The sequence below is a fragment of the Ammospiza caudacuta genome, chromosome 11 (genome assembly GCF_027887145.1).
Source record: "Ammospiza caudacuta isolate bAmmCau1 chromosome 11, bAmmCau1.pri, whole genome shotgun sequence".
In the NCBI taxonomy this organism is placed as follows: Eukaryota; Metazoa; Chordata; class Aves; order Passeriformes; family Passerellidae; genus Ammospiza; species Ammospiza caudacuta.
This window is the reverse complement of record NC_080603.1, coordinates 3,593,935-3,620,676: the sequence shown is the minus strand read 5'-3', so window position 1 is coordinate 3,620,676 and position 26,742 is coordinate 3,593,935. Positions and strand designations below refer to the sequence as shown.

Sequence of the window (26,742 nt, the reverse complement as noted above, 5' to 3'; positions counted from 1 at the left end):
GGAAGAAACAGAAACAAGGGGTAAAGGCACAGAGTCACCCATGGCAGATGCTCTTGCAAGATCATCAGACTGACAGATGTGCCACAGCATCCCCTGGCCCCAGGATGGATGAGGATCCAGTGGTAAACTCACCCTGCATTATCAGAGTGTGCACAAGAGTGCTCTCAGCAGCCCTGTGTGCTGCTCTTGGGCTGCTTTGGCAGCTTTGTTTGTTCAAGAGACACCAAAGCCACGGATTACACACATGAAAGCAAAAATCAGTGTCTCATACAGCTGTACTATAATCTACCCTTGAGTTAAAAGTAAATGAGCAGCCATTTCTGAGAGGAAGGGCTTTGGGAAGGCTGGTTTCCACAGAGCATGAAGATGTTAAATACAATCTGCAGCCTTATCAGAAGTGCCCCAGTGACTTTTTCTGTAATATACACATCATGCTCAGTCCAGCCTGGCTGCTGCTGCCAAACAGTTCCACAGACCCCGCTGCAGCCTCACCCAGGGTCTGCTGATGAGGATCTCACAGCAAAGCTGTTTGGGGAGGGGAGGGCATCAACCTTCTGCTCTGCCACTGATGTGCTCTGACTGGTGCAGGATACAGGGGAGGCACAGCAGTGTAGGGAGGGACAGGCAGCAACAGCCTCTGCCAGGTCCTTCTGTACGCCTGCACTGTGGTGGGAAACTGGAACTTGAACAGTAACTGCACTTTAACAATAACTGCAGCTTGAACAGTAACTGCACTTTAACAGTAACTGCAGCTTGAACAGTAACTGCACTTTAACAGTAACTGCAGCTTGAACAGTAACTGCAGCTTGAACAGTAACTGCACTTTAACAGTAACTGCAGCTTGAACAGTAACTGCAGCTTGAACAGTAACTGCACTTTAACAGTAACTGCAGCTTGAACAGTAACTGCAGCTTGAACAGTAACTGCAGCTTTAACAGGAACTGCACTTTAACAGTAACTGCAGCTTGAACAGTAACTGCAGCTTGAACAATAACTGCAGCTTTAACAGTAACTGCACTTTAACAGTAACTGCAGCTTGAACAGTAACTGCACTTTAACAGTAACTGCACTTTAACAGTAACTGCACTTTAACAGTAACTGCACTTTAACAGGAACTGCAGCTTGAACAGTAACTGCACTTTAACAGTAACTGCAGCTTGAACAGTAACTGCACTTTAACAATAACTGCAGCTTTAACAGTAACTGCACTTTAACAGTAACTGCACTTTAACAGTAACTGCAGCTTGAACAGTAACTGCACTTTAACAGTAACTGCAGCTTTAACAGTAACTGCACTTTAACAGTAACTGCAGCTTGAACAGTAACTGCACTTTAACAGTAACTGCAGCTTGAACAGTAACTGCACTTTAACAATAACTGCAGCTTTAACAGTAACTGCACTTTAACAGTAACTGCACTTTAACAGTAACTGCAGCTTGAACAGTAACTGCACTTTAACAGTAACTGCACTTTAACAGTAACTGCACTTTAACAGTAACTGCACTTTAACAGGAACTGCAGCTTGAACAGTAACTGCACTTTAACAGTAACTGCAGCTTGAACAGTAACTGCACTTTAACAATAACTGCAGCTTTAACAGTAACTGCACTTTAACAGTAACTGCACTTTAACAGTAACTGCAGCTTGAACAGTAACTGCACTTTAACAGTAACTGCAGCTTTAACAGTAACTGCACTTTAACAGTAACTGCAGCTTGAACAGTAACTGCACTTTAACAGTAACTGCACTTTAACAGTAACTGCAGCTTTAACAGTAACTGCAGCTTTAACAATAACTGCAGCTTTAACAGTAACTGCACTTTAACAATAACTGCAGCTTTAACAGTAACTGCACTTTAACAGTAACTGCAGCTTTAACAAAAACTGCACTTTAACAATAACTGCACTTTAACAGTAACTGCAGCTTGAACAATAACTGCAGGTTTAACAATAACTCCACTTTAACAATAACTCCACTTTAACAATAAATGCACTAACACTAGGACGTCCCAACAATTTACTGCATCTGCACATCCTATCCCCCAGGTACAATCCTTTATTAGAACCCAAAGGTTACCCAAACCATGATAAAACACTGAGGCAGAGGAGACAGTCAGGCTGGAGGTGAAGAAACAGAAAATAAGAGGTAGAAATCCCCCAACCAATAAAAAAAAACCCAATTAATCAAACCCTATTGGTGAAACAGCATCAGTGTTACCAAGAAAGCCCAAAACATACTTAAAAAAATTCAGATACAGCCACACAATTCCTACCAACGAACCTACCAATTCCCTCTGTGATGAAGTTAAAATGAATATGACAGCTGTGTTCCCTCAGATAAAGGGAAGAAGCACCAGTAAAAAGAATTTTTGTGTTTTCCAAACATGCCCAGCAAATGGTTTGTGTTCCATGGATGCTGCACTCCCTCACTTGGCCCTGGCCATGCTGCTGAGATGTTGGGAAGCACACACATACACAAACAAGTGTGTTCTAAAATAGACAGCAGTGCTTGGCCATTTATCACAACAATAAATGACTTCTGAGGGACCTTTCCTGCACCTCACACAAACACTGACTCCTCTATCCATCACCTGTGTCCTGCAGTTCAGCCCTCCCTGTGACCCCAGGCTTTTGTCACCACTGAGGGAATCCAGTAAAGAGGAATCCAAACCAGCTGGATTGGACCAGGCAGAAGTTGAGAGCAGTAACAAAATCCAGCATGGCTGTTCTCCTGGTAACCAGGATTTCTGCATTTCACCACATCTGTGCCCCACACTGTGACCTAAGACTGCTCTGCCAGTCCCTGTGACCTCTCCAAGCTCTTTGTCACATCCACACCAGCACTGTCACCCAACCCCCTTGTGCAGTCTTTGTGTCTCAAGCTGTGCACCACTGTCTCCATCACTCCTTGTCACCTGAAAAGAACAGGCTCTCTTTGAGGTGTCTGTGAGTTGAGTTTAGCTTCACACTGTGCTGTTTCCTACAGGCAGCAATGCTCAAGTCTGAGATCCCCTCAGCCACACACACAAACCAGCTGTGCAAACCAACACCTTCCCCTTTCTCTGCTGAGCACTTTCCATCTGCACAAACTCAAACACTGCGGGTGCACTGATCATTCTGAAGGGAGAACAAACCTGAACAGGTGAGACTAAGCCACTGCCTTCTGAGGTCACACTACACACCTGTGCTTGTGGCTGCTGCTCCAACTTGTCCAGGCTTGTCCACAATAAGATAGGGGTTATTGAGGACTGAGCTGGCAGAGCCTTGCTTCATGTGCACCGGAGTGGACGTTGGGGTGCGAGGCAGCGGAGATGGACTAGGGGTCGATATTGGAGAACCTTAAGAAAAAGAGTCCAATGCTTCTAGCTTGTGAATGTTGTCAGAACACAGAAACATGGCAATTGTAGTACTTTGGAAAATGGATTAGAAAAGGAGAGGTTTTTTGAGGATGTATTTCTCAGCCTGAGTGAGGCCACAGGACTTGGAGAAGAGAAGACAGAGGAAAGGAGAAGGCACACAAAGCACTATGGCTCATGGCCACCCTGGACATGCTCTGCCTACCAGCACAAGCAGGGCTCACAGGGAACCTGAGAAGCTATCTGCTCCACCCCTGAACCCTGAGGGATATTACCTACATCATTCTCACTGCCAAGACAGTGCACACAAGGAGATGGAGAAACAGAGCTGAGCTGTGTTGCCCTTGTGCAGCCCCGGGTACAGGCATTGAAGGGAGGGAACCAAAGAGTTCCCCTAAAAAGGCTGTGTGGAACAGCCCCAGGCAGCACCCTGGTCCCTCACTGCCCTGGTCCCTCCACTGCTCTCACTATAGCAGGAACCCTGGAAATCAATCTGTAAAATGGGCAGCCAGGAGACAGAGAAACTAGAGAAGAAAAAAGCTGCATGAAGAGGTAAACAAGAAATTCAGAGAACAGGACTGGCAAGGAAGTGATCAGAGAAAAGAGACAGCAGCAAACACCAAGCTTCTCCTGTCTTTTAATCCACTTTCTTGACAGTTATTGACAGTTAGAACATAAATGGTCATCAAATAAAATCCTTGAGTCTTATAAACTGTTTTGAAATCTCAAAGGGATAACCCTTCTCAGCAGACAGCAGAACTTTAGAAAAATGTTTAGCAGGGAAACATTCAAATAGCAAAGACCAACAAAGAATAGTTCAAGGACTTGAGAAAAGATAGGATGGCCCCCTAATTCCTGCTTTCTAGGAAGCTTTGGGAAAAGATCAAGAGAAGAGCTTATAAAGAAAGAAAAAAGCACTTGGCATAGGTTCAAGTGTAAATCAACCTGATTAAAGTTTTAAGATGTCAAGGAACAATACTGACATTTAATTTAAAAAAACACAAAACCAAAACAAAACAACAAATCAGACACACTTTAAGAACATCATTTGGGAGCAGATCACCAGAAATCACAGGTACTGATGACTGGTGCTTCATCCTCTCTAGCCTGAACACCAGAAAATGAAGAGCTGCAACAAGTCACCTTGCAGCTTCCCAGCATGTGCCATGGTGAGCTGTACATGAACACTTTCTGATGTAAATCATCATCCAGTGACTGGCATCACACCCAGGCAGGGAAGGGACCACAGGTGAAATGAGCAAGCAGCACTGTGGCCTTGTTTGGTTCAGAAGGTGTCACACGGCCCACTGCAGCCAGCTGGCAATTTAATCCAACACAAGGTGGACTTTTGGAAGACAAAGATCAAAGCTGCTCCATCTGATGCAATATGGCAAGCACAAGAGGGTCTGTTTGAGTCTACAAGGTTAAAACTAATTATTTGCCCAGTAATCAAGAAAAAAATTCTTCTTCATTCATCCCAGCTGTATGAAAGCATTGGGGAGAAGAATGGACTCTTCCCACATACAAAATATTCCACATGGAAGATGTGGTTTTGCCTGGCCCTTTCTGTGGGTAGCAGTCCATTTCAAGACTACTTATTCCATACTTAAAAGCATTCAAGAACAGGGAGAGAACAGCTCTCATCCTGCTTTTCATCTCCTGTGAACCATTTCACACTTGTATTTTTTTTCATTGAACATTAAGAAGTATGCTTAGCTCCTTATTCTAGAGTTTCCTCCTGTCTGATGCTCAAAGCCTGGCAGAAAACCAAGGGAAAGACACAGAACAAGTCCAACTTGTTCACTCCCTTGTTTTCCAGGGGGAGGCACTGGGTAAGTAAACTAACATTCACCTGATACAATCTTGCAACTCATGGTGATAGGCTGGAAGGATTTTCCTGGTGACTCTGCAGGGCTTGGACTCTGACCTTGAGGCACTATTTTACAGCTAGCTGCAATGGGTTGAAAGGCTGAATTTCCATGAGAGCCAAAGGCAACTTTCTGTGTGGCTAACTTGGTGGGAGTCCGTTCTATGGCGGATGGCAGGGAGTAAAAGGCGGCATGTCTTTCGGTTTCAGCACTCCCAGAGAATCCTGATCAAAACAGGGAAAAGAACAGAAATACTGCTTAGGCTGACACATCTGACTCCTCACTGTGCTCCTCTACACAAGCACAACTCAGCTATGACAAACATGTTCTTGAAGGAAGGAAGGAAAAAGCAGCTGGTGGGAAGCATTGAACAGGGAGAGAGTGAGGGAGGGGATGCTCCTGCACAGGATCTGCTGGACAAGAAGAATAAAATGATGCCATGCACAGCCTGCCCAGATGTGGCAGCTGATCAGCCACTTCCTTGGAATGCCCTTCCACTGCCCAAAAGCTGCTGCTAGTCCCAAGTGTCCTTGGACAGGGCTCTGCAGGACCAAGGCTGGATCTCCTTTGCAGAGAATCTCGCAGTGCAGTTTTTGGAGTAATAGCTCAAGGAAACCAGAGACTGCCTTTTGAGCTGGGCTATGGAATCCACTTTATCTGGTGTTCAAGGAGATCAATTAACCTGGAGCTGCTGGGAGAAGCCACTGCCTGTCAGTGTAAAAAGGAGGCAGGATTACTTCCTTCCTGCTCACCTAAAGATGCTACAAATCTTCCTGTTTGAATAAAAAACATGTGTGGTTAAAATGTGGTTGTGTTTGTCCTTTTTTGGCCACAAGAACAGACCACATTTAAACAGCAGACACCCTTCTTGCTGAGCCTGAACACCCCAGTGGCACCACAGAGTCTATCAGGAAGTACAACCATGCATGGCACCAGCTTACAGCCACTCCTTCAGCACAGCAATGTGGGAATGGATCAAGAAAGGCATCAGCCCATGCAGCATCTGACATTATTTGAAATGTAGCTATAAATATATACCCTCTGGCTGTGTCCAGAAGGTTTCTCACACCACAGTGTAACACACACCCCGTATCTCAGGCCAGTTGACCAAGTGTTCAGAAAACAAAGCCAAATGCCACCAGAGGCACAGCTCTTCCTGTGTGACACAAACTACAAATCCCACAGAGTATCCATGGGACCAGCACTGCCTGTTCCAGGCAATCCATGTGATCCTAAGGCCTCAGCTGCTGCCCCACTGAAACGGATCCTGGCTTTCCTGATCTCTCATGGGAAGGGAGAATAAAGCCCTGATGTGCAGAGATGCCATTGTCCCTCAGACAAACACACACAACTTTTCAGTCTCTATTCTCCACAGTGCAGTAATTACACATACCTAGGGATTTTTGTTCCCTCACAGTCAGCTCATGTTAGGCACTAACACATGTAACTAAACACACCACTAGACCAATTCCTTAAATGTATACACAGTCCCATAAACATTCAGAAACCTAAAATCCCCTCTGAAAATAGTCTGCCAAAGCCAAAACTACAAATGCTATTCAACCACCTTTTTTCCAACTGCACCTGCTTTTCCTTATTCACTATGTTTTAGCAAAACAGCCTGTTCAACAAACTTCAGATTAAAAAACCCAAAAAAAACCAAACCAAAGTCCAAAACCAAATAATCTAGAACAATTTCTGAAGCACATTTCAGAGCACATTAAGGAAAATATGATCTGGGGTGAGCAACAAGCAGGTAGCACAGGCAACCTTTAGGGCATAAGAGCAATTAAGAGGAGGAATCCAGCAGAGCCAAAGTTCCAAGAACTTGCATTTCACTGACACCACTTGCTTTACCTTTGTCCACAGAAGCATCTGGGCTGGAGTCCCTCAGCTGTTTAATAGGTGAAGAAGCTTTGACTGGTGCTGGGATACTCAGTGGCAGTGATAAAGATGTAGGAACATCAGAAAGGTCAGACTCTGAAGACTGGGAGAAGAGATATTCCTCACCAAGGGAATGCCTGTGCAGCTCCACATCCACTACCTTCCAAAAACAGGAGACACAACTACTATTAGTATTAGACACAATTTGTATTTGGTAGCTTGGCAAAGATATAAAACCCAAAACCAATTATGCTTTTTTATTTTAATGCCTAAAAACCTCTCCCTTTGTTCCCCCCAACTCTACATAACATTTCCATTCATTTCAGGGACAGTTCCCAAAGGTCCAGCAGTACCTGAGCTACAACAAAAATCTTGTAACATTGAACCCTCACAGTAAAGCAGCACATCTTGGTCCTTGGGGAAATCTGTAAACACTGGAGGGATTCTGGAGCCCAGCTCTAAGCAAGCCCTAAAGAAAGGACTGCACACCCCTGTAGGGACAGGCTCCAAACTGAAGCCTGCCTTTTCTGGTAAGGCCTTGAGAAACACACCACATGATCTACTCTTCAAAAGTGCTCTTTAATAACAGCAGACATTTCACATTAATGTTTTCTCCACAAACTGAAAAGCTGAAGTAATGCAATCTAACCATAAAAATTTCCATTCACTACAGTACAAGGGGAAAACAATATCAAGAAAACTTTAGAAATTTAGCAAACGATGGGTTATTAATTTATTTATTTCAAGAGTTCATTTTCCATTAAGTCCTAAATCTTGACAGATACAGAAACTTAGAAGTACTAAATATACTGCAAAATCTCAACAGAATAGTTGGCTGATCCCTTGAACTTAAATTCTTTATGTGTAAGCTCTGCAGCAGATCAGAATGCAAATCAGAACACTTTGTACCAAAAGCTTCACAAAGCAATAAAATTTAAAGCCCCAGTACAAGCCAAGTTCTTTCTGAAGGAAGGGCTGGAAACAGCTCCCCTGAAGCAAGGAGAAATGACTGTTGTCATGAATAGTGACAAGGTGTCATAATCCCTTCATTCAGCAAGAGAGCAAAATCTACACTGTAGAAATTGTGAAATCTGACTCTGTGCTTAGTCCCATGCATCTTTTCATTTTAAACATCTTTAAGGGAATCAAATCCCTCCCACAAGCCCCTGACTCACCGTTTCTGCACCAAGTGTCTGCAGGCCTGTGTAGGTCCTGTCCAGCTGGAAAACACAATACAATATATTAGCCAGGGCAAAGCATTATATTAGCTGGAATTTACAACACAAATTGTTTGAAAGAAGCCTCAAACTATGTGAGTTGAGCAGCATTGCATCCAATATTTTGAGGTCATAAGGTCAGAAATCTGTGTGCTCTGAAAAGTGCTCTCCCTCTCTTCTGCAAAAAATTCAGCCATGACCCAAGGCCCACACTAAAGGGGAAAGGAGCAAGAAAGTTGAAGGAAATAAGATTGTTGGGGGAATATTTCCATCTAAGGGGAGTCCATCTTCAAGCAGTGTCCTTTTTTATTCCTTATTCTATCAGGAATAAGGAAATATAAGGAAATATTAATAATGAGAAAACCTCTGAGTTTTTAACTGAGCAGCACAAAGGCTGTGTTTACACTATAGTTTTTGATTAAGTAAGTGTTCACACCAAGCCATCAGCTGAAAAAGAGGCACAACATCCCAGAGGCACCTGTTAAAGCACTGTAGAAGCAGCTGGGTTTGAGAGGTGTAGGATGTGCCAGGCACAGAGGAGGCCTCAGCTCACTCTGCATCCTCACAGCAGCCACAGGCTCAGAGTGAGAACAGCAAGATTTGCTGATCTGAGCTCCTGTGGGCCATGGACTGGCTCAGTTTTCTTCTGTAGGCTGAGTTTCCCTCACTGTCCATCACAGTGTCAATAACTTCTCCCCAAGTCACATCTCCCCTAATACATTTTACTCAACATCTGCATGAAATGTCCCTAAGCTGCAGGGGAATATTTTCACCCTCCTCTCTACTGGCTATACTTAGGGTTGTAATGAGGTACCTTATTTAGCAGGAAATTCATCAATGCAGGCAGAGTTCAAATAAAATTAATGCTGCTCAAAGCAAGAGGAGACTAACCCAGCTCAGGACTTAAGCCCACTAATGCCAGGGACCACTAATTAAAAGGAAAAGGAGCAATGGCCTAGTTACCAGGACTGCTGCATACTGGAAATCCCAAGTGCTGCAGGGGTGAATGAGTTGGAAAAGGGAGCTTTCTTCAAAGGGAATAGGGAATCTCAGCCCTCCCTGCCCTCTCTAACAACAAAGATAATCATTAGCTGATGTGAGTCTGTCCTGAAGGAACAGAACAGACATGGCAGCCACTTTTCCAGTGGAAAGACAGACCTGAACCACCCTGTTAGGTTAAAGCCAGTGAAAACATGATAAAAATCTCAAATTTTAGGGAAAACCCAGGTGAGCACTGCTGTTCTGAGCACATTCAGCTCCAGCTGCTGCAAGGCTGGGCTCCCTCCTACTGCATCAACTCCATACAGCCAAGGTAAGAGGCTTTCCTGGATCTGTTTCAATTCTCCAGCTCAGCTATTCATGAGAAAATAACCACCAGGACACTCATAACACAGAGAGGCAAAAGCACATGCACAAGCACAGCCTCTTCCAGATTATGCACAAGAGCTCATTTAAACACCTTTCTCTACAGTATTTTGTTCAAATACCTTCAAATTGTGTATGATATCAATCCTTTTGTTCTGGCTATCCTTGAAGTGTATCTGCACTCTCACTGGGAATTCTCCCCAGCCTCTCCTGGTCAGGTGAAACGGAGGTTCTCTGCAAACAAATGGTGATTACATTTTGATGCACAAGTGGTACAGCTCTAACCTCCCTCTTTTTCAGAAAGCCAAAGACTGTTTTTCTAGCTGACAGCTAAAGCTATCATCAGGTCTGCTTTTCACCACAGAGAGAGTGTAATCATAGCAATGAGAATTTTATGGCTTTGGACAGCTGAAAACACACTTTGACTTTACACAAGGGGACAGGGAAGAAAATGGTAAAGCACTGCTGGATGAGACATGTGGGGGAAACGAGTCTGCTATTTTTAAAAAGAAGACAAAATAAGGGCTGTGCTATGTCAAATGAAAAGCACTTGGTTAAGAAAAACACAAGTCAGCTCACTGCAAGGTGAGATTCCAATGCAGCATTTTGCAATCACTGCCTGCTGCTCCCTATCTAGTAGCAAAATGCACAGGTTTCATATAACACCAAGAGAACAACACAGGGACAACAAGGGAAAATTAATCACTGTCATTCTCCAAGCTGAAAAAGAAGGATCTGTAACATTTACTTCTACTCTGTACTTCAGCTTGTTGTTGTAAAGGCAAATATATTTTTTTCACCAGAAAAAAAAATGCAAGAGGTTTAAGAGCGATTTTTAGTCCAGAACATAAATGCTCACTACAATGAATGGGACTGCAACACCAGGAATCCATTAACCAGGTGGGATTAAAACAGAAGATAACCAGTGGTTATCTTCTGTGTCTTTTGAGAAAGGCACAAAAAGACAGTAATCAAATGAAATTTGATATGTTACAGAAGAAATACAACAGAGTTTGCTTTTGTCCTGCTCAGAGTTGTCTCCCCAGAAACATTACTGAGCTGCACCAACACTTATTAACTCAGGAAAGTCTTCCTGGAGTTGCCTTTCAGGAGTTTAATTTTGCCAGAATTAAGCTGCCATTCTGCGCTGAGCAGTTCTTCCCACACTCCTCCCTCCAGGAGGCAGCTAAGCATCCCATGGAGAATCATTTCTTAGGGAAGAAACCAACAACTATTTGAAGGCATCCTCCCTCAGTCTTGTCCAAGGAAGAAGGATGAAACACTGACAGGGCAATTCCCAAGAGAGAACTTCCCCCACCAGGGTCACCTGGACACAGGTGTGGGGTAAGGCTTGGGAGAGCACAGGGAAGCTGCCCTGTCCCTGTAGCACTGATGGGAAATCCTCAGAGCACAGAGCCAATGCCACTGATCCCACACCATGGAGAAATATTTTGGAGTGGGATATTTGTGCCCCAACACACAGGTAGCATTAAAAATATGGGCAAATCAGATTTTGGAGATTCCTCTTTATTTTCCACACTGCAATAGAGGGGTGGTAGGAAACACTTTGTTTAGCACCAGAAGCCTGAGCAGCAGACAGTGTATGTAACACAAACAGGAGAGGCACAACCCACATCAACAGCAAGAAATGCAACACCTGAATGCTTTTTCTCAGAAGGAAATTAAAAAAAACCCTAAGCCAACAAACCTGTTTGGCACATTTGCTACATAAAAAACCCTCATTTATTTTCACTACTATTTTGGAGTAAGCCAAGTTAAGCTAGAGGTTAAATATACACATGGAGTATTAAACCAGGAAAAGTAGTTGTTAGTTGGCACTGCAAGCCTGGCAAGCATGAAGACTGGAATAATTCCTCATTACCTCACTTCTACCAGGTCATTGGGTTTGTAACTGGGGTGGAGGAAGAACCAAACTTTCTTGACAAAGTGATTTATGCTGGGTTCTCTCCGAGAGCCTCGGACGTACACCATCCATTTATGGGTTGACTGATCATTTTCTTCTCTCTTGTCAGGGGGAATGTACCTGGCAAAGAAATGAAAGAACAAACACAAGATAAAAATCCCAAACAGACAAATACTGCAAAAAGTATTTTGGGAAAGATAAGGCACAAAAAAATTGGGGATGTTAAAATGCCTGTGGGAACTGTGCCCCCTGTACATTTCTGCTCATTTGTCCTTACTCTGACAGTTCATCCAGGAACAGATACAGGACCCATAATCTACTCCAAATTTCTAACATTTCCTCTGCCATATGACATTCACCCATTTAAACATTTGGCTCTTAATTAAAATGATTAAATTTTAACATTCTACTACTGTCAAATTTCTTATCCCACCCTATTCTGAGCTATAGGAAGTAAAACCACATCAGAACACAACATCAACAGCTCTGCTACCATAAATACAAAAAAAAAAATACAATTATTCTCAAAAAATTTAAGCAACTTCAGTCAATACTTTGTTCTGGTTCCAGCCCTTCAAGAAGCAATTCTGACTCTAAGTTTTGTCAGCAAATGTCTGATTTATTCTGTGCAAAAGACTGACTTGAGTAGAGCAAGGATGGAGAGTTAAAACCTGGAATTGTCCAGTTTGCCAAAACCAATGCCTTTCTTCACCAATTTCCTTGAAGATGAAAAGTTACACATATTTACCTCTTCTTCTTTTAAATATAAATAAAACCAGTATGAAATAATTTATTTAGACTATTCTGAACTTGTACAATTTTCCTCATTGTGGTTGGTGGTGCACTGCTCTCTTGGGGTTTTTCTTCTGTTTAAGAGACCCCCACACTGTACCCATGGACACACTGAATTAGCCAAGTAATTCAATTAGCCAACACACTCAATCAGGACAACTTGCTTTTCCAAATTTTCAGGGGAAAACTTCTGACTTGATCAAAAAAGGCTGAAAAACTTCCCTTCAGGGAAAGAGATCTTAAAACCTTTGCACATATATAAAGTTATAAATAAAACAACTACTAAAACACCAGTTCCTTCCACAAAAAAATCTTATGCTGAGACCAGAGGAGGGCTGCCTTGGCTACTGCGATTATTCAAGGGTGACAGCTTAGCAATTTCATTTGTCTCCTAATTGTAACTTTCTATTCAATTTAACCCTGAAATAAAGGAGCATCCCTCAGGCTCTGGATACTAACTTGGAGACGTTGCCAACCACAATCGTTTTCTTCACATAAAGTCGTGAAGTTTCATCATTTGACAGTCCGGCATTTCGTTGTCCTGGTTTTTGAGAGCTTGAAACACCCGAACTGTCCTGAGGGTAGGGGAAGAAAAAAAAGGCAAACAAAAACCCAAACATTCCTCTTAAACATCATTTTGTTTGGTGCTAGAAAAGTAAGGTGTTGTTAAAAAAACAACCAAAAATCTGCATAAATGAAAGACCGACAAGGAATCATCCCTAAAAATACTCCAATTGCTCTCTAGGCACATGGAAGCAACTCAGGCATGTAACAATGCCTGGCCAAGAACACTCTGCATGGCTGTGCTGAGCACACATGCTGTGACATCCCATGGAGCTGAGCCACAGCTTAGCCTGCGTTTCAAAGCACTGCCCCTGCACTATGTGAAATAAAACCAGGCATGGCCAGAATGGCATTGTGACTGTCACTAACCAGGAACAAAACTCAATCACCCATGAGTGGGGGTGAAAATCTAAATCTTTCCCATTCCCAGCCTCTGCTGCTCTGAGGGACTCTGGGGCTGCCCCACAGTGAAGAATTGAGGCTGGGTTTGAGGCAGGAGAGCAGCCATAACCTGTCACTGCCATCCAGGCAAACCCACAGCCATACCCTGGCACAATAATTCCAGCCTCCCTGTAACACAAACCCAGCTATCAAGCAGTGGCCAACACAATGATCTGACCAGCCACTATGCCAACACAAGTACAAGTGCTGTTTGCCTGGGACTGAGAGGCTTTTCTACAGCCCTGCTGGATGAAGTGTCTGGCTGGAGAGAAGGGACTGCCATCCTCCAGTGACCACAGAGCAGCCCAGAGGATGCACTCTGAGCACTCACCAGAGGAAGCTCAGTGTGGGAAGCACTGGATTCACTGAGGAACCCTTCCCCTTCCTCTGCTAAGCCAGGGATGCCTCAAAGTGGAGCAAGGAGTCACAGAAGGCTGGGATGGCTCCTGCTCCTCCTCACCCCCTCAGCCTCCTCTGCACTGGTCAGAGATGCACCAGTGTGCTGTCCCCAAGCAACACAACTGCTCCATCCACCTGTGCCCCCAGCACAGAAACAAGCTCTATTGGCCTGGTGGTTCACAGCACAGGAGGGCCCACATCCTGTAGGGCTCATCTGCCTTCTGCCACAGAGCCAAGGCAGAGCTCCAGCAAACTGCAGCCCTGCTGTCAAGGGTGTCACACTGCTTAGTGGAGGCAGGATCACTGCTCCTTCTGCCATGTATTAGGGCAAATTATTCAGCTGCAGATGGCAGCCATTCACTGAGACATACCCACCCCTGGCTGTACTCCTCTGGCAGGCTTGACCACTTAGAGGAACTGAAAGGAAACTGAAGAGTTTCACCTCTTTTCACATTTCACCTGCAGACACTGAGTGAGCCTCCCCAGTGGAGCTACCTGCAGCCAACAGGTGAAGCATCTGTGTGGCTGCACAGAGAGCCACAAAGGGAGGGACTGGATCCAGGTCAAAAATAACCCCCCAGAAAGCTTGAAGGGACACTGACAGAACACACTTTTACTTGGGTCAGACTGGTTCACTTGAGGAAATGGTGCTAATGCACAACGGCAAGCAGAACCCAAGAGGAAAAACAATTCTCTCCTGTATGGTTGCACCCAGGCTCTACCAACTCACACTGCCAGGGTGAGCTAATCCTCCAGTGCTACTGTTTGCACTACAGGCTGCTGAGGAGGCCAAAGCCCTCCAGTGGATCCCCTGTTCTGAGCAACGCAGTCCCCATGGGCACCCAGAGCCAGGCAGCACCATTACTCCTGAAAGCTCTGCAGGGAACGACAGACATTGCTCTCCTCTGCAGGCTCCACCCTCCCAACCTGCCTTCCAACCATACAGCACAGCCCAAGCCCAGGCTGGGAAGCACCTCCTTCCCCAGAGGCTGTGGCCAAGGCTGGCAGAGCTGTGCTGAGCCCACAGCCCTCCCAGGCCTGCTGAGCTCACTTTGGGCAGCACTGAGGTAAGAGGAGGTACCCACGTTACACACACTTCAGGTGGCCTCACAGCAAAGCCAGGCTGAGGGAGTGGGAGCAAGCAGTTGGAGAGGGTAAGAAACACATCTTCAGCAAGGTGGGTGAAAACATGAAGAGCTCCTGGTGCCAGCACCGAGTCCTCAGAGCACACACCTCCACCAAGGTGACCAGCACTTGAGTTTTACTTTACCCGGCCAGCATTTCTGCTCTGTCTCTGCTCCAGGCTGTTTGGCAGCCGCTCGTCGGCGTCCAGGCTGCCACTGTCCTTGTCCAGGAGAAAGTCATTGTGCTGGGACAGAGAGTCACTCTCTGAGTGGTTGGCAGAGGGGGTGTCTGAGCCCTGGTTAGCTGGAGATGAAGATCTCGAGGGAGATTCCAAGAACTTCTTGATTGAAGGATGATTAAGAATTGTTGCGTCGCATGACCTGGTCCCCTGCAACGAAAACATCAGGAAGATCTGGTCACCATTCCCCCAGGAAGATCTGGTCACTGTTTTCCCCCAGGAAGATCTGGTCACCATTCCCCCAGGAAGATCTGGTCACTGTTTTCCCCCAGGAAGATCTGGTCACCATTCCCCCAGGAAGATCTGGTCACTAATTCCCTCAGGAAGATCTGGTCACTAATTCCCTCAGGAAGATCTGGTCACCATTCCCCCAGGAAGATCTGGTCACTACTCCCCCACAGCTCAGATAAAAACAAAGCTGTGCCAGAAGAGAAAAAGTCAATGAATGAAGAAAGAGCAAATATTTAATCAGCTGCCCTGCAGGAAAAACAGATGCTGCAGAAGATAAAAGCTTAAAAGGGTTCTACAGAACCAGTAGCCCAAACTGGATCTGTTCCTTCACACCTTGTGATCTCAGAAACTCACTGGGTTTTGGAAGGGAGGACTGCAGCCCACTCAACCACCTAAAACATCCCTTTGAAAACAACCTCTTCCTGTGCAGCCCCCTCCAGTCCCACCCCACACAGGAAGGCCACAGCTGCCCAGCTCCTGCAGGCAAGCAGGACAGGGAAGTGCATCAGGCCCTGCAGCTTTGATACTCACTGGCAGCCTTGTCAACACCTCTGAGGCAAGCTACACCCTGGCTGCTCCCAGAGCCCAACAGGGGATAAGTAATAATGTGCTGAGGCATGCTTGCAAACTTTCCTGAAAGAAAGTCAGAGCTAATCTTACATGCTCCTAAACGTGCAAGGGGGAGGGGAGGGCAGGTAAGTGTTCAAATCTCTCTTGTTTTTATCATTACCATGACAAAGGCCCTTCTTTTTCTCTTGCATTTGCTTTTTACCTCTGAAGTAGAAGGAAAACATCCATCAACTCAAAACAAGTGTCCCCTGGGCACTTCCTGACCCAGGCACCATGGCTCCCTGTCACCTGGGTGTGAGGATGAACCAAGTGAGCAGGAGCCCCTGTTCAGCAGCAGAGCACTGACAGCCTCCCTTCAGCTCCTGCAGCCACAGCTCAGAGGCTCCTTCCCTGCCCAAAGCACCTGCACCAGGCAGGCTGGAACAATTATTCATGGGGCATGTCACAAAGGAAAACAAATCAAGACACTGACTTGGGATTCACTTGTTGCTTTGTTTGTTTTGTTACTGGTTTTGTTTGTTTGTTTTCTCTTTGCAGTTTTATTTTTAACCCACATTAAGTTCCCTGATTGAGAATTCTGCCAACATGACTGAGGGGGAGGCAGACAGCAGCATCACTGCAGAGCAGAACTGCCCTGGAGAGGGGGCAGCAAGAGTGGAGTTACAAACATTGTCCCACCTTGGCCTCTGAAGGACCATTCCAGAACTGCCTTTCCAACTGTCCATGACATGCACGAGTAGAGCAGTTACCAACTCTCAATTACCAGCTTGGGAGAGTTAAAGCCATTTATCCAAAGGCAGGGACACACACACAGCCTGCCCAAAAAACCCCAAACCAAACACCTCTCCTTTTGCTTTACCTCTAGCCAAGTAAAATGACCAACATCTTGTCCAATAATTTGTGGGAAAACATAATAAAGCACAATCATAAGGAATCCCAAGCCTCAAAACTCAGTAGCATTCAGTTTGAGCACTGTTTATATTTATGAGAACAGGTCAGGAGCTTGTAAATCATCTTCCCAGAAGTTCTGAATTAAATTACAAAGACTCCTATTCTACCAGAAGCAGAAACAAGATAGTATTTCACTGCCTGGTCAAACATACATGAGCCACAATTAAAAACAGACAACAAAGAAAACTGAAATCAGCAACAACTTCAAAATTAAGGAAAAACTGACTTAACCTGTGGCCAAATCAGGACTTTCAGAAAAATTAAAAATGTAATCAAAGATACACCCATAAACTCATAGAAATTATTGGAAAACTTAATAAAGCAAGGAGGCACCAGTAAGTTTTGTGAATACCTCAAAACAATTACAGAATACATTATTTCTGGAAAATGTGAAAACCACCAGGGGAAAAAGCAAACACCCTGCATGGCAGAACAAAAAGAACAAGGAACAGCACAGCTCCTGCAGACACATGATGACAATGGACAAAGGCACTTACAAAGATTAGAACTTAGGTCACATTCTTCAGCTGCCTACACAAAAATCAAAGGGGGCAGAGAGCTCTCCAAGCCTCCCGAGGCTACCACAACCTTTTCAAACTCCAATTGCTCCACTCAAGTTCAGAGAGGGAAAAACAAGCTGAACCTTCTGTTTTTACCTCACTCCAAATCCTCTGAAGAGCTCAACAGGAAAACCAGGAACAGCACTGAGAGCAAGTGCTTGGAAGAGAAATTCTTATGGGATTGGAGGGAAATCCATATTTGTAGCACTCAACTACAGCTTCCAAAAATTACTGGAAATCAGATCAACTTGAATGGAAAAGATGGTAACAAAATGCCTCCATTGGTAATGAACTACATGTCATTTGGGAGTCTGTACAATCATGAACACCCTGCAATTAGCAGTCATTAAGGACAGAGTGCTCAGAACTGGGGTTTAACTAACAGGGTTTGAGGTTTTTTTCATCTTGTGAATTTTTAATCACTCTGTGATATCTCCTTGATTTATCTCCTGCTTTACTGCTGCCATCAGTCTGTTCACCAGCCATTAACAGACTGCCTGCCAGGGCAAAGGGAAGATGGTTTCACTGCACTGCCTGAAACTCAAGCATCTCGAAATTTTTATTATTTTTCTTTTTCCCTGAAAAGTGCCCAAATGCATCTGTTGCTACTCTCCTCCTAAGAAACAGGAAAACATATTCCACACTTATCACAGCCTTGCAAGGACAAACTGTGCAGTGTCTGAGAAACAAGGTGCTCTCAGGGAAAAACAGAGGATGAAAAAGAAAAAGCAGAGTATTTCAGAAACCAGAACCAGGGGCTGCTGAACAACTTCACAACTGCTTCTTCAAGACTCCTGGAGGAGCTGTCAAGGAGTCTTGAAGACTCCTCCAGGTACCTGAGGCTCAGCAGTGGCTGCAAAGGTCTCCTCTCCCAGTGCCACCCCACTTGCAGTTTGTATTCCACTGTGTCATAAATCACACCTCAACACCAAACATCAGCTGAACAGCCAGTGAGCTCCACACCTTCCTTTGCAAAGACTCCCTGAAGTGTTGTTGTTCCCAAAGGAGTTTTTACCTCTCCAGCCTTGAGGAGCCCAGCAGAGGCATAATAGTTAGCCACAATGCAGGCACGCAGCTTGTCCATCATCCTCCTGGCTTCAATCAGGCGCTGCAGAAAGGAAACACAGAGCAGTGGTCAGCACTGCAGCAATCCCCCACACAGCAGCATCTTAGGGATTTATAAGAACAAAGCCTTTATACCTGATCTATCACTTCAATTTCGTGTTCTTTACTCTTCATTTCGACGGCAAACTGTTCCTTTATAATGGTCTCAATCTTCTGCACAGTAACATCTCGAGCTGTACAAGGCCACACAAGGAAAAGAAAGGAGGAAGTTTTTACATTTCTATTTTTGAGGCTCCATTTGAAAACAAAAAGACCAGAAATCACTACAGAAGTGAAGGGATAGTAAGTTCAGCACACACATATAAAGGGAAGGATCATTTTCTTCCAAAAATAAGTTATGTCTTAACAAAAACCACATGTATCTTTTAAAGCTGGCTTATGTGGAGAGCTGTTTTTCCCTTTTTAGGTCTGAGATGGCAAAAAACAGAAATTGGGAAGAACAGGGCCAGTTTGCTTACTGTGCCCCAGTAAAGCTGTAAACAGTAGAAGGAAAACTCCACAGTGCTGGCCCAGCCCAGCTGCTGGAGTGAGCTGGAACACCATAGACACTCTTCTGCTCTCCTTGGCCACATGCACATCCAGGAAATTTACAGCACCTCACACAGCAGGAATAAAGCAAAGCCAGATTTATACAGCCCCGGCACCAAGTGCAGCCTGCTCTGGAGTGCCTACAAGCTGTTTATTACTCACAAAGGAAACACATTAGCAAAAGCTGCTCTCTACCTCTTGCAAAATCCTCTTCCAGCACAGCAGACAAAAAAATGTAACCCTTCAGCAGGAGTTTACTGACCTTGGTGGAAAGTATGTAGCTTAGGATTTCAAACTGTGCAAATACCTACAGCAAATTAGTGGCTAAGAATGGAATTGGCATATTATCATATTTTTCTAGGACATGTATAAACATAAGAAGAACTATTCTTTTTGCTCTACCTACTGTAGACTTTAATATCACCCTTCATTTAGGGCACCTCCATTACATCAAGGGGTTTCAAACAACTTCTGGTTTTAGCAAATTCTAAGCCAGAATGTGGCAAAGCAGGAATGACACTTCTAGAAGAAAGCCTGGAAAAGGTGCTCCAGCCTGTGTCAGCCATAAAGTGACCCCACTATAAAGCAGATCAGCAAAAGTCTCCCTTGGTTTTCCCTGGAAAAATCTCACATTGTTTCTACATGAAACAGGAGGCAGCAACACAAAGACTTTGGCTTGAGCTTCAGAGGAAGCATGTGCCCTCCTAAAAAGTACATATCTGTTTGAAGAGGTTTCTAATATCACTGGAGAGAAGGGAAAGAAAAGCAAGAAAAGCTTTGCTGGCATCTTCCAGATAGCACAGATAATTTTACTGTCTCATCAGGTTCCACAATAGGAGTGAAGCAACTTATGCCTCTATATGCAACAGGGGTGTTCTAAATAATTTTCTGTCTTTTCACATACATATATACACACAGCATATATATATTTTTTGTGTCGTTTATGTATATATATACATTTTTTAGGACCAGAAATAGTTCAAGCCTACATTAAACCATAATTATGGTTGAATCTGTATGAGTAAGGCAAAATTAAAAACCAGAGGGATATAATTTACCTCCATGAACACCAGGATGAGGAAGTTCTCGTGCAAGGCTATACCCTTAAAATAAACCTCAACAGATTAAGGCATTAAGGTATGGTTCAGAAAGGGACAACTGCATCTCCTTCCAAGGCTGATGCCATGCCACAGCAGCATCATGATGATTCAAGCACTTAAGGATTTGTGGTTATATTACAGAGGCTTTTAAGAATATGTTATATTCATTTTTTCCCAGCTTAGTGTCAACCACAGTACCTCATTATGATCATGTTAGTGAAATTTGTGTAGTTAAGGAATTCCAGTACTGAAAGCTGGAGATCCTCCATGAAAAGAAGAAAGAAGCCAATTTGGAGGAACCTCCTGAAAGCAAAGTTCACTTTGGCAAGGACAGTTTTCCAAGGCCCTGAGACTCTGCCTGCTCATCATAAAGACCTTGGGAAAAGTTGCTTCAGAAGCAGATTAAAAACCTGCCTGCAGTCCCTGGGACACGCCAGAACAGAGCAGCCAGGCAGGGCAGGCAGCTGGCAGTGGTGACATGGCCAGCCCCAGCACAGCTGCACTGGGCCCTGCACAGGGCCCCTGCCCCACGTGGCACACAGGACCTGCCCAGAACACATCTAACCCAGAGCTCAGCCCCTGCCACCTGTCCAGGGCACAGCATCCTCCAGAACATCACCCACTGAGCCATCCTCCGGCCCTCTCCAACTGGCAGCTCCAGCTCTATTCCTGGATCTTTTTCAGAGCCCACAGCCAGCCTCAGCTTTCTCACCTCCCTGTTTGTCAGCTCTTCCCATCACGATCCTCTCTCACTAGCTGTGCTATGCCAGAAATCAGTAGCCCACTCCCTGCCCCCGGGGCAAGCAGCTCTGCTCTCATTTGCCCACAGAGACTGCAACCTGTGCCAGGCACTCTGCCAGCAGGCTGCTTCCCAAAGCAAGCACATCCCAGCGTGCCAAATGCAAACCTACTCATCCAGCTACCTGCTCCACTACACTTCTTCATCCATCTTTCCCTCAGTCATGCTCCTCTTCCTCCTCTCTTACATGTTTCAAAGCTCCTTCCTTCTCCCTAAATTATCTTTTCTACACTTCATCAAAGAAGCTTCTTTCTGCTTCATCTGCCACCTCTTGCAAACATTTGTCATCTTCCAACAGCCAGTGCATGTACTGCAGGGTTGTGCATCTCTTTTACCCTGCAGGGTCATGGATTTTTTTCTCCTCCCCAAGCTGTACTGTGACCTCTATGCCCCAAAATGTAAACAACTTGCCAATCTTTCCCAGAGCAGACTTCAGCCACAGAACAAATACACAGGCTGAGAACATCTCAGCACAGGAAGATGGACTGTAAGTACTTTAGGAAGCAACATGAACCCAAGTGCTGGGGCCATGGACAGCTTGTGCTCCATCCCCTATCACACATCAAAGGCTGCATCCCCACACCTTACTTCTGGTCCAGATAGCAGGAAGAGATGACTCCACATAAGATACATCTTTATTTGGCTGCACACAGGTATCACTACCTGCCTTGCTCAACATCTGTCCATGCCCCTAACTCCCACCCCAGCCTTTTCCTGACCAGTTTACAGACAGCACACACATCCACAGAGTTTCCAATTCCACAGCTCCTACCTGACTGTTCGGCTGCTTTGTGCCGCTTGTTGGGATGTGTGACAGTGATGTCCTCATAATCAGGGTCCTTCTCTGCGATCACTCTCTTGATCCCAGACATGTTCTCTACTCCACTAGCATGAAAAATAAAAACCAGAGTGACCATCGGGGCAGGATGGGCTTCAATCTCTCACCATGTGGAGGCCTGTGGTGCACCTCCCAAGAGAGAAGGGAAACCTCTCTAGAGGGGTATTGATCATCGCACAGGTTCACAGCTGGGAGCTGCTTCTGTTCTGCACAGCCCAGGAGCTTCAAATGCCTCCTGACACCTGCGTCTCACCAGAGCGCGGGTGCCCACAGCCCCAGCAGAGCTGCAGTGGCCGAGCCCAGTGCCCCCCTGGCAAAGGGCTGCTAAAGAGCCCGGTGCCCCCCTGGCAAAGGGCAGCCAAGGAGCCCCGTGTCCCCCGGCAAAGGGCTGCCAAGAGCCCCGTGAGCCGTGCTCCCCACCCGTGTCCCCAGGAGAGCGGGGCTCTCCCCACAGGCACCACGGCCCGTGGAAGGGCAATGCTGGTCACTCCCAGAGCGTGGGGCCAGCGGAGGGGCCCGGGTGCCTCAGGACAGCCGGGGCTCACTGCCGCGGATCACACACCAGCTGTCCCTCGCCCAGAACCGCTCAACCCGAGCCACGACCCTGCCCGTGAGGGGGCAGCGAGTTCCCCAATGCGGGAGCACGGCGGGGCTCGACCCGCAGGCGTGAGGGGGCGCGGAGGCGGCCGGGAGGGCGGTGTCGGCGGTGCCGGTGTCGGTGCCGCCCCGGGCGCGGAGGGCGGAGCGCTGCCCGCGGCCGGTCCCACGTGCGGCGGCGCCGCTCCCCTCCCCCGCCGCGCACACAAAGCCGCCGCCGCGGCCGCGCTCCTTCCCTGCGCTCCGCCCGCCCCGCCGCTCACCGCGCTCCGCCGCCCGGCCCGGCCCGGCCCGGCCCCGCCGCCTGCACCAGCCGCCCCCGCCCGCCGCGCCGCCCGGGGCGCTCAGCGCCGGCCCCCGCCGGGCCGTCCCGCCGCCGCCGCCGCCGCCATGAGCGCAGGGCCGAGCGCCGCCCGTCACGGCCGGGGCGGGCTCGCGCAGGCGGGCAGAGCGCGGGGGGCGGGGCGGCCGCCGGCAGGTGCCGCCTCACGGCCCGCACCGCCGGGGGGCGGGCACCGGGGCGGGGAGCCCTCGGGGCGGAGCGGCCGGGCCGGGACAGGGACGGGAACGCTGTGCGGCTCCCTCAGGGCGGAGCGGCCGGGCTGGGTCGGGACAGGACAGGGGGACCCTGCCGCTCCCTCAGGGCGGAGCGGCCGGCACAGGCTGCGGGGCAGAGCGGCTCCCTCAGGGCGCTATGGCCGGCACAGGCTGTGGGGCAGAGCGGCTCCCTCAGGGCGGAGCGGCCGGCACAGGCTGTGGGGCAGAGCGGCTCCCTCAGGGCGCTATGGCCGGCACAGGCTGTGGGGCAGAGCGGGCGCTCGCCCGCGTCAGCGCAGAAATCAAATGGGAGACGCGGTCAGGTTCCTGTACGGAGAGACGAATGCAGTGATTTGATCCTGACTTGCTGCTTGGAACAACCGTGTTTTAATGTGTTAAAAGATCTGAGGGAGACTTTTTAACGTGGAAGATATTTCACGAAAGGATGACAGAGGTGCTGCAGTGTATTCAGAGAATGGCAGCGGAGTTTGGGAAGGGGCTGGAGCACAAGTGCCATGAGGAGCAGCTGAAGGAGCTGGGGGTGTTTACCCTGGAGAAAAGGAGGCTCCTTGTGGCTCTGCACAACTCCCTGCCCAGGAGGTTGTGGCCAGGCGGGGCCGGCCCTGCTCTCAGGGAACAATGGACAGGAGGAGAACACATCGCCTTAAGCTGCGCCAGGGGAGGGTCGGGTTGGACATTAAGAGAATTCTTCACAGAAAGGGTTAAGCATTGCAATGGGCTGCCCGGGGTGGTCACCTTCCCTGCAGGTATTTAGGGAAAGACTGAATGTGGCACTTAGTGCTGCGGTCTAGTTGTCAAGGTGATGTTCAGTCATAGGTTGACCTCTGATGTCTTTTCAGCCTAATGGATTCTGTGATTCTATGATTAGCAAAAGGAAAGACCCAAGAAAGGAGTCTTGGGGTGACTGAGGTGCAGGATAGCAGGAACTCACAGCATGGGCCAGGATGGGAGCCCTGGTCTACCCTTAGATAGGCTTCAGAAAACCCTTATACCTTACTTAGTGCTCATCATACTGTATATTCTCAAATCAGAGCTAAACCAGTGCAATGAGTGCAGTTAATGCCGTGGTTTGTGTTTGGTTCTGGCCAGGCTGCAATACCTCTGTGAGGCGCAGCTAATGCCATCAGTGCTATGGTCTGTGGCAGTCTCATGCTTCATGCAGTGAGTGAGCCCTGAACCAGCACAAATTAACATCCTGTTCACTCATGGATTGGCAAACTTATTGAAGAGGCCACTGATTAGCAAGTCCATGCTGAATGTTCAAAGCTTAGCTGCTAAGATCCTCTTTTCTGTTCATTTCAGGATCACTACTATCCTTTCTGACACTACTGGCCTTCCTTTCTGCCAAGCAACAGATGTGAAGTATGGCAGATAATGGAGACTGTTCTTAAACTCAAAACAGTATCCTGCTCACCAGGAATGACTGTAATGTAGTTCAATTTTATTTTCTTCCTTATTTCTGCTTAATGGAAAGAGGAAGAAGCTGTTCTTAAGAATACTGCCACCAGTTGACTGCATTTAAGACTTATAAGGTGGGCTTTTCAGCTCTCAAAAATCTTTCTGTTGCTTTGCAGTCTGCAGGGATTCCCTTTCATTTTCTTTCCAATTCCAGTAAGCTGAGCTTCTGCAAGCACTGAACTTGACTGGAAGTTGCTTTTGGCACTGCAACAAAAGTGTGTGGCTGTACCTGAGCCCGGCCTCACTAGAGCTGCAGCTGGCCTGCCACGTTTTCAACTGGCTCTACCAGGCCTTGCCCCTGCCCTGCCACGTGTGTGTGGCATCTTGAGACTGCCAAGCCTCTGATTTTAGGAGAATAAACCTACAGGATTATTTCCAAGCCATGTTTTGTTAGTGACCTTCCCAATGTTTTGCTACCTTTTCCCAGTTTCCTATGCTGGTTTTGCCTTCTGAGTCCATTCACAATACCCAGGATTAACCAATATCTCACATCCCACCCCCTGCTTTTTACTTTTTCCCATTTTCTTTCAAGTTGACTGTTCTGTGCAGCCCCCAGCTTGCTTTATTCCCTTGGTAGGAGAGGAATATGAGCAGGGAAACACCTAGACTGGGAGGCAGGAGAACAGATCAAAGGAGAGAGGCTGCACAAGAGGCAGAATCCAACAAGATACACGGCCCAAACACAGCAGCAGGCAGTTTCCTCCTTGTACCACCCAGCCCCACCCTGGAACTTCTCATAAACTAAATAAACCACAGTCAACTATTCAAAAGGCAAATGTTTATTAGATATACTGAACTTTAAAAAACTTTCAAAGAATTATGCAAGAAGTATATTTAAATATAACAGGTGTTACTGCAATTGTGCTACATTACAAAATCACTTTTCTACTGTCAGCACAATCTGAAGACCTTAATGTTATATGTGAGATCTGTTACATCGAGTCTGGCACACAGTAAGTGGTCTGAGCTTTCCTGCTCAAATGTCATTTGTGCTGCACCACGTTGTTCTTGAGGGCAAGATCAGCTCTCCGTGGAACTACAGCTTTTATGTTTCAGTAAATAAAGGAACTGGCAAGGAATAACAAGAACTGCTGTTTTCCTCAGCAAAGAAAGGAAAATGAAAATATGATTTCAGGCGAAACTATCATATGAGTAACAGTTCAGGAGGTAAACTCTCTTTCCATGGCCAAGTAGTTCCTATTAATCCAACTCCAAAGTGCTACAGGTGCACCAGAAGGAGAATGAGTCATAGGTCCAGCATTTACACAGATGAAATTAGTAACAGTACATTACATTCAAGTCTCTTGATTTGCTTATTGCCATGCTGCACCATATTATTGCTTCATATTTTGTATCTTGAACAAGAGGTTGATGACTTTGGAGAGTTCAGAAATATCACAGAGGCTACTGACTAATACAAGAAACTGCACATGTTAAGGACAGGAAGTCAAAGACTAAACTCAGTCCTTTGTCACTGAGGTGTTGCTGGAAACAAAAATTAGAAAAAAACAAGTACTGATTTCTCTAGATGAAATCTGCCATAGCACTGTAATAATGGAAGCATTCTAGGCATGTTCTAAACAAGAAGTTTAACTGTGCTAATTAATGAATGGCAAGATTTATTTCTCCTAGGAGGACATTAACAGTCTGGACAGTCAGACCAATCATAATAAAGATAACAAACTGGGAGGAGTAATCCAAGCTCTTCTTCACAATAGATAAAAATACAGGTGAATTCAAGGCACAGGTATTTTCAAAATTAACACACAGTATTTTCTTTGGAGCTAATCATACAAACTAAGCCCTAATTACACTATTAACAAGTTGTACACAGGGCCTTTATCAGAGAATCATCACAAAATAATTCACATACAGATGTGCACACATAAACATACTAGCATTGACTGGATCTCTACAGTAGGAAAAAAGGAATATTCCTGCAAACAGCTTACAGTTCTTAGACAGTAATGTTTTCATGAACTTGTGTGTGACACAAAGGCAATGAGCAGGGAACAGAGTCACAGCTGGCTTGGGCCTGGTGGGAGGCTGCTGGTTACACAATCATGTTCCACTTTAATTAGTGCCATCTGAAATAATTCCATACTGAGGAAACTTGTGTGCTAAACATATTTTACAAAACCCAAAGCACTGCTTGGCCCCCAACCAGATAGCAGGTTTCTGCTTAGCAATTTCATCTTACCCTCTAGGCTCCTTTTCTGAGTATATGGTGCTCAGATTTTCTTAACCAAGCACAA

General features: G+C 46.2%; 1 protein-coding gene across 1 annotated transcript in view; it reads right to left on the bottom strand.

Annotated features, from left to right (window-relative positions):
* Positions 1-22,047, bottom strand: part of YEATS2 (YEATS domain containing 2) — a 48,795-nt gene extending 26,748 nt beyond the window's left edge. The window contains exons 1-11 of the mRNA XM_058811878.1: positions 21,809-22,047; positions 18,685-18,782; positions 18,500-18,592; positions 15,080-15,322; positions 12,865-12,980; positions 11,572-11,733; positions 9,812-9,923; positions 8,283-8,327; positions 7,081-7,267; positions 5,208-5,447; positions 3,182-3,337 (exon numbers count right to left, since the gene is read on the bottom strand). Of these exons, the coding sequence (XP_058667861.1) occupies positions 3,182-3,337; positions 5,208-5,447; positions 7,081-7,267; positions 8,283-8,327; positions 9,812-9,923; positions 11,572-11,733; positions 12,865-12,980; positions 15,080-15,322; positions 18,500-18,592; positions 18,685-18,782; positions 21,809-21,953 (1,597 nt within the window). The 5' untranslated portion in view covers positions 21,954-22,047. The remainder of the gene's footprint in view (positions 1-3,181; positions 3,338-5,207; positions 5,448-7,080; positions 7,268-8,282; positions 8,328-9,811; positions 9,924-11,571; positions 11,734-12,864; positions 12,981-15,079; positions 15,323-18,499; positions 18,593-18,684; positions 18,783-21,808) is intronic.
* Between the last annotated feature and the right edge of the window lie 4,695 nt (positions 22,048-26,742).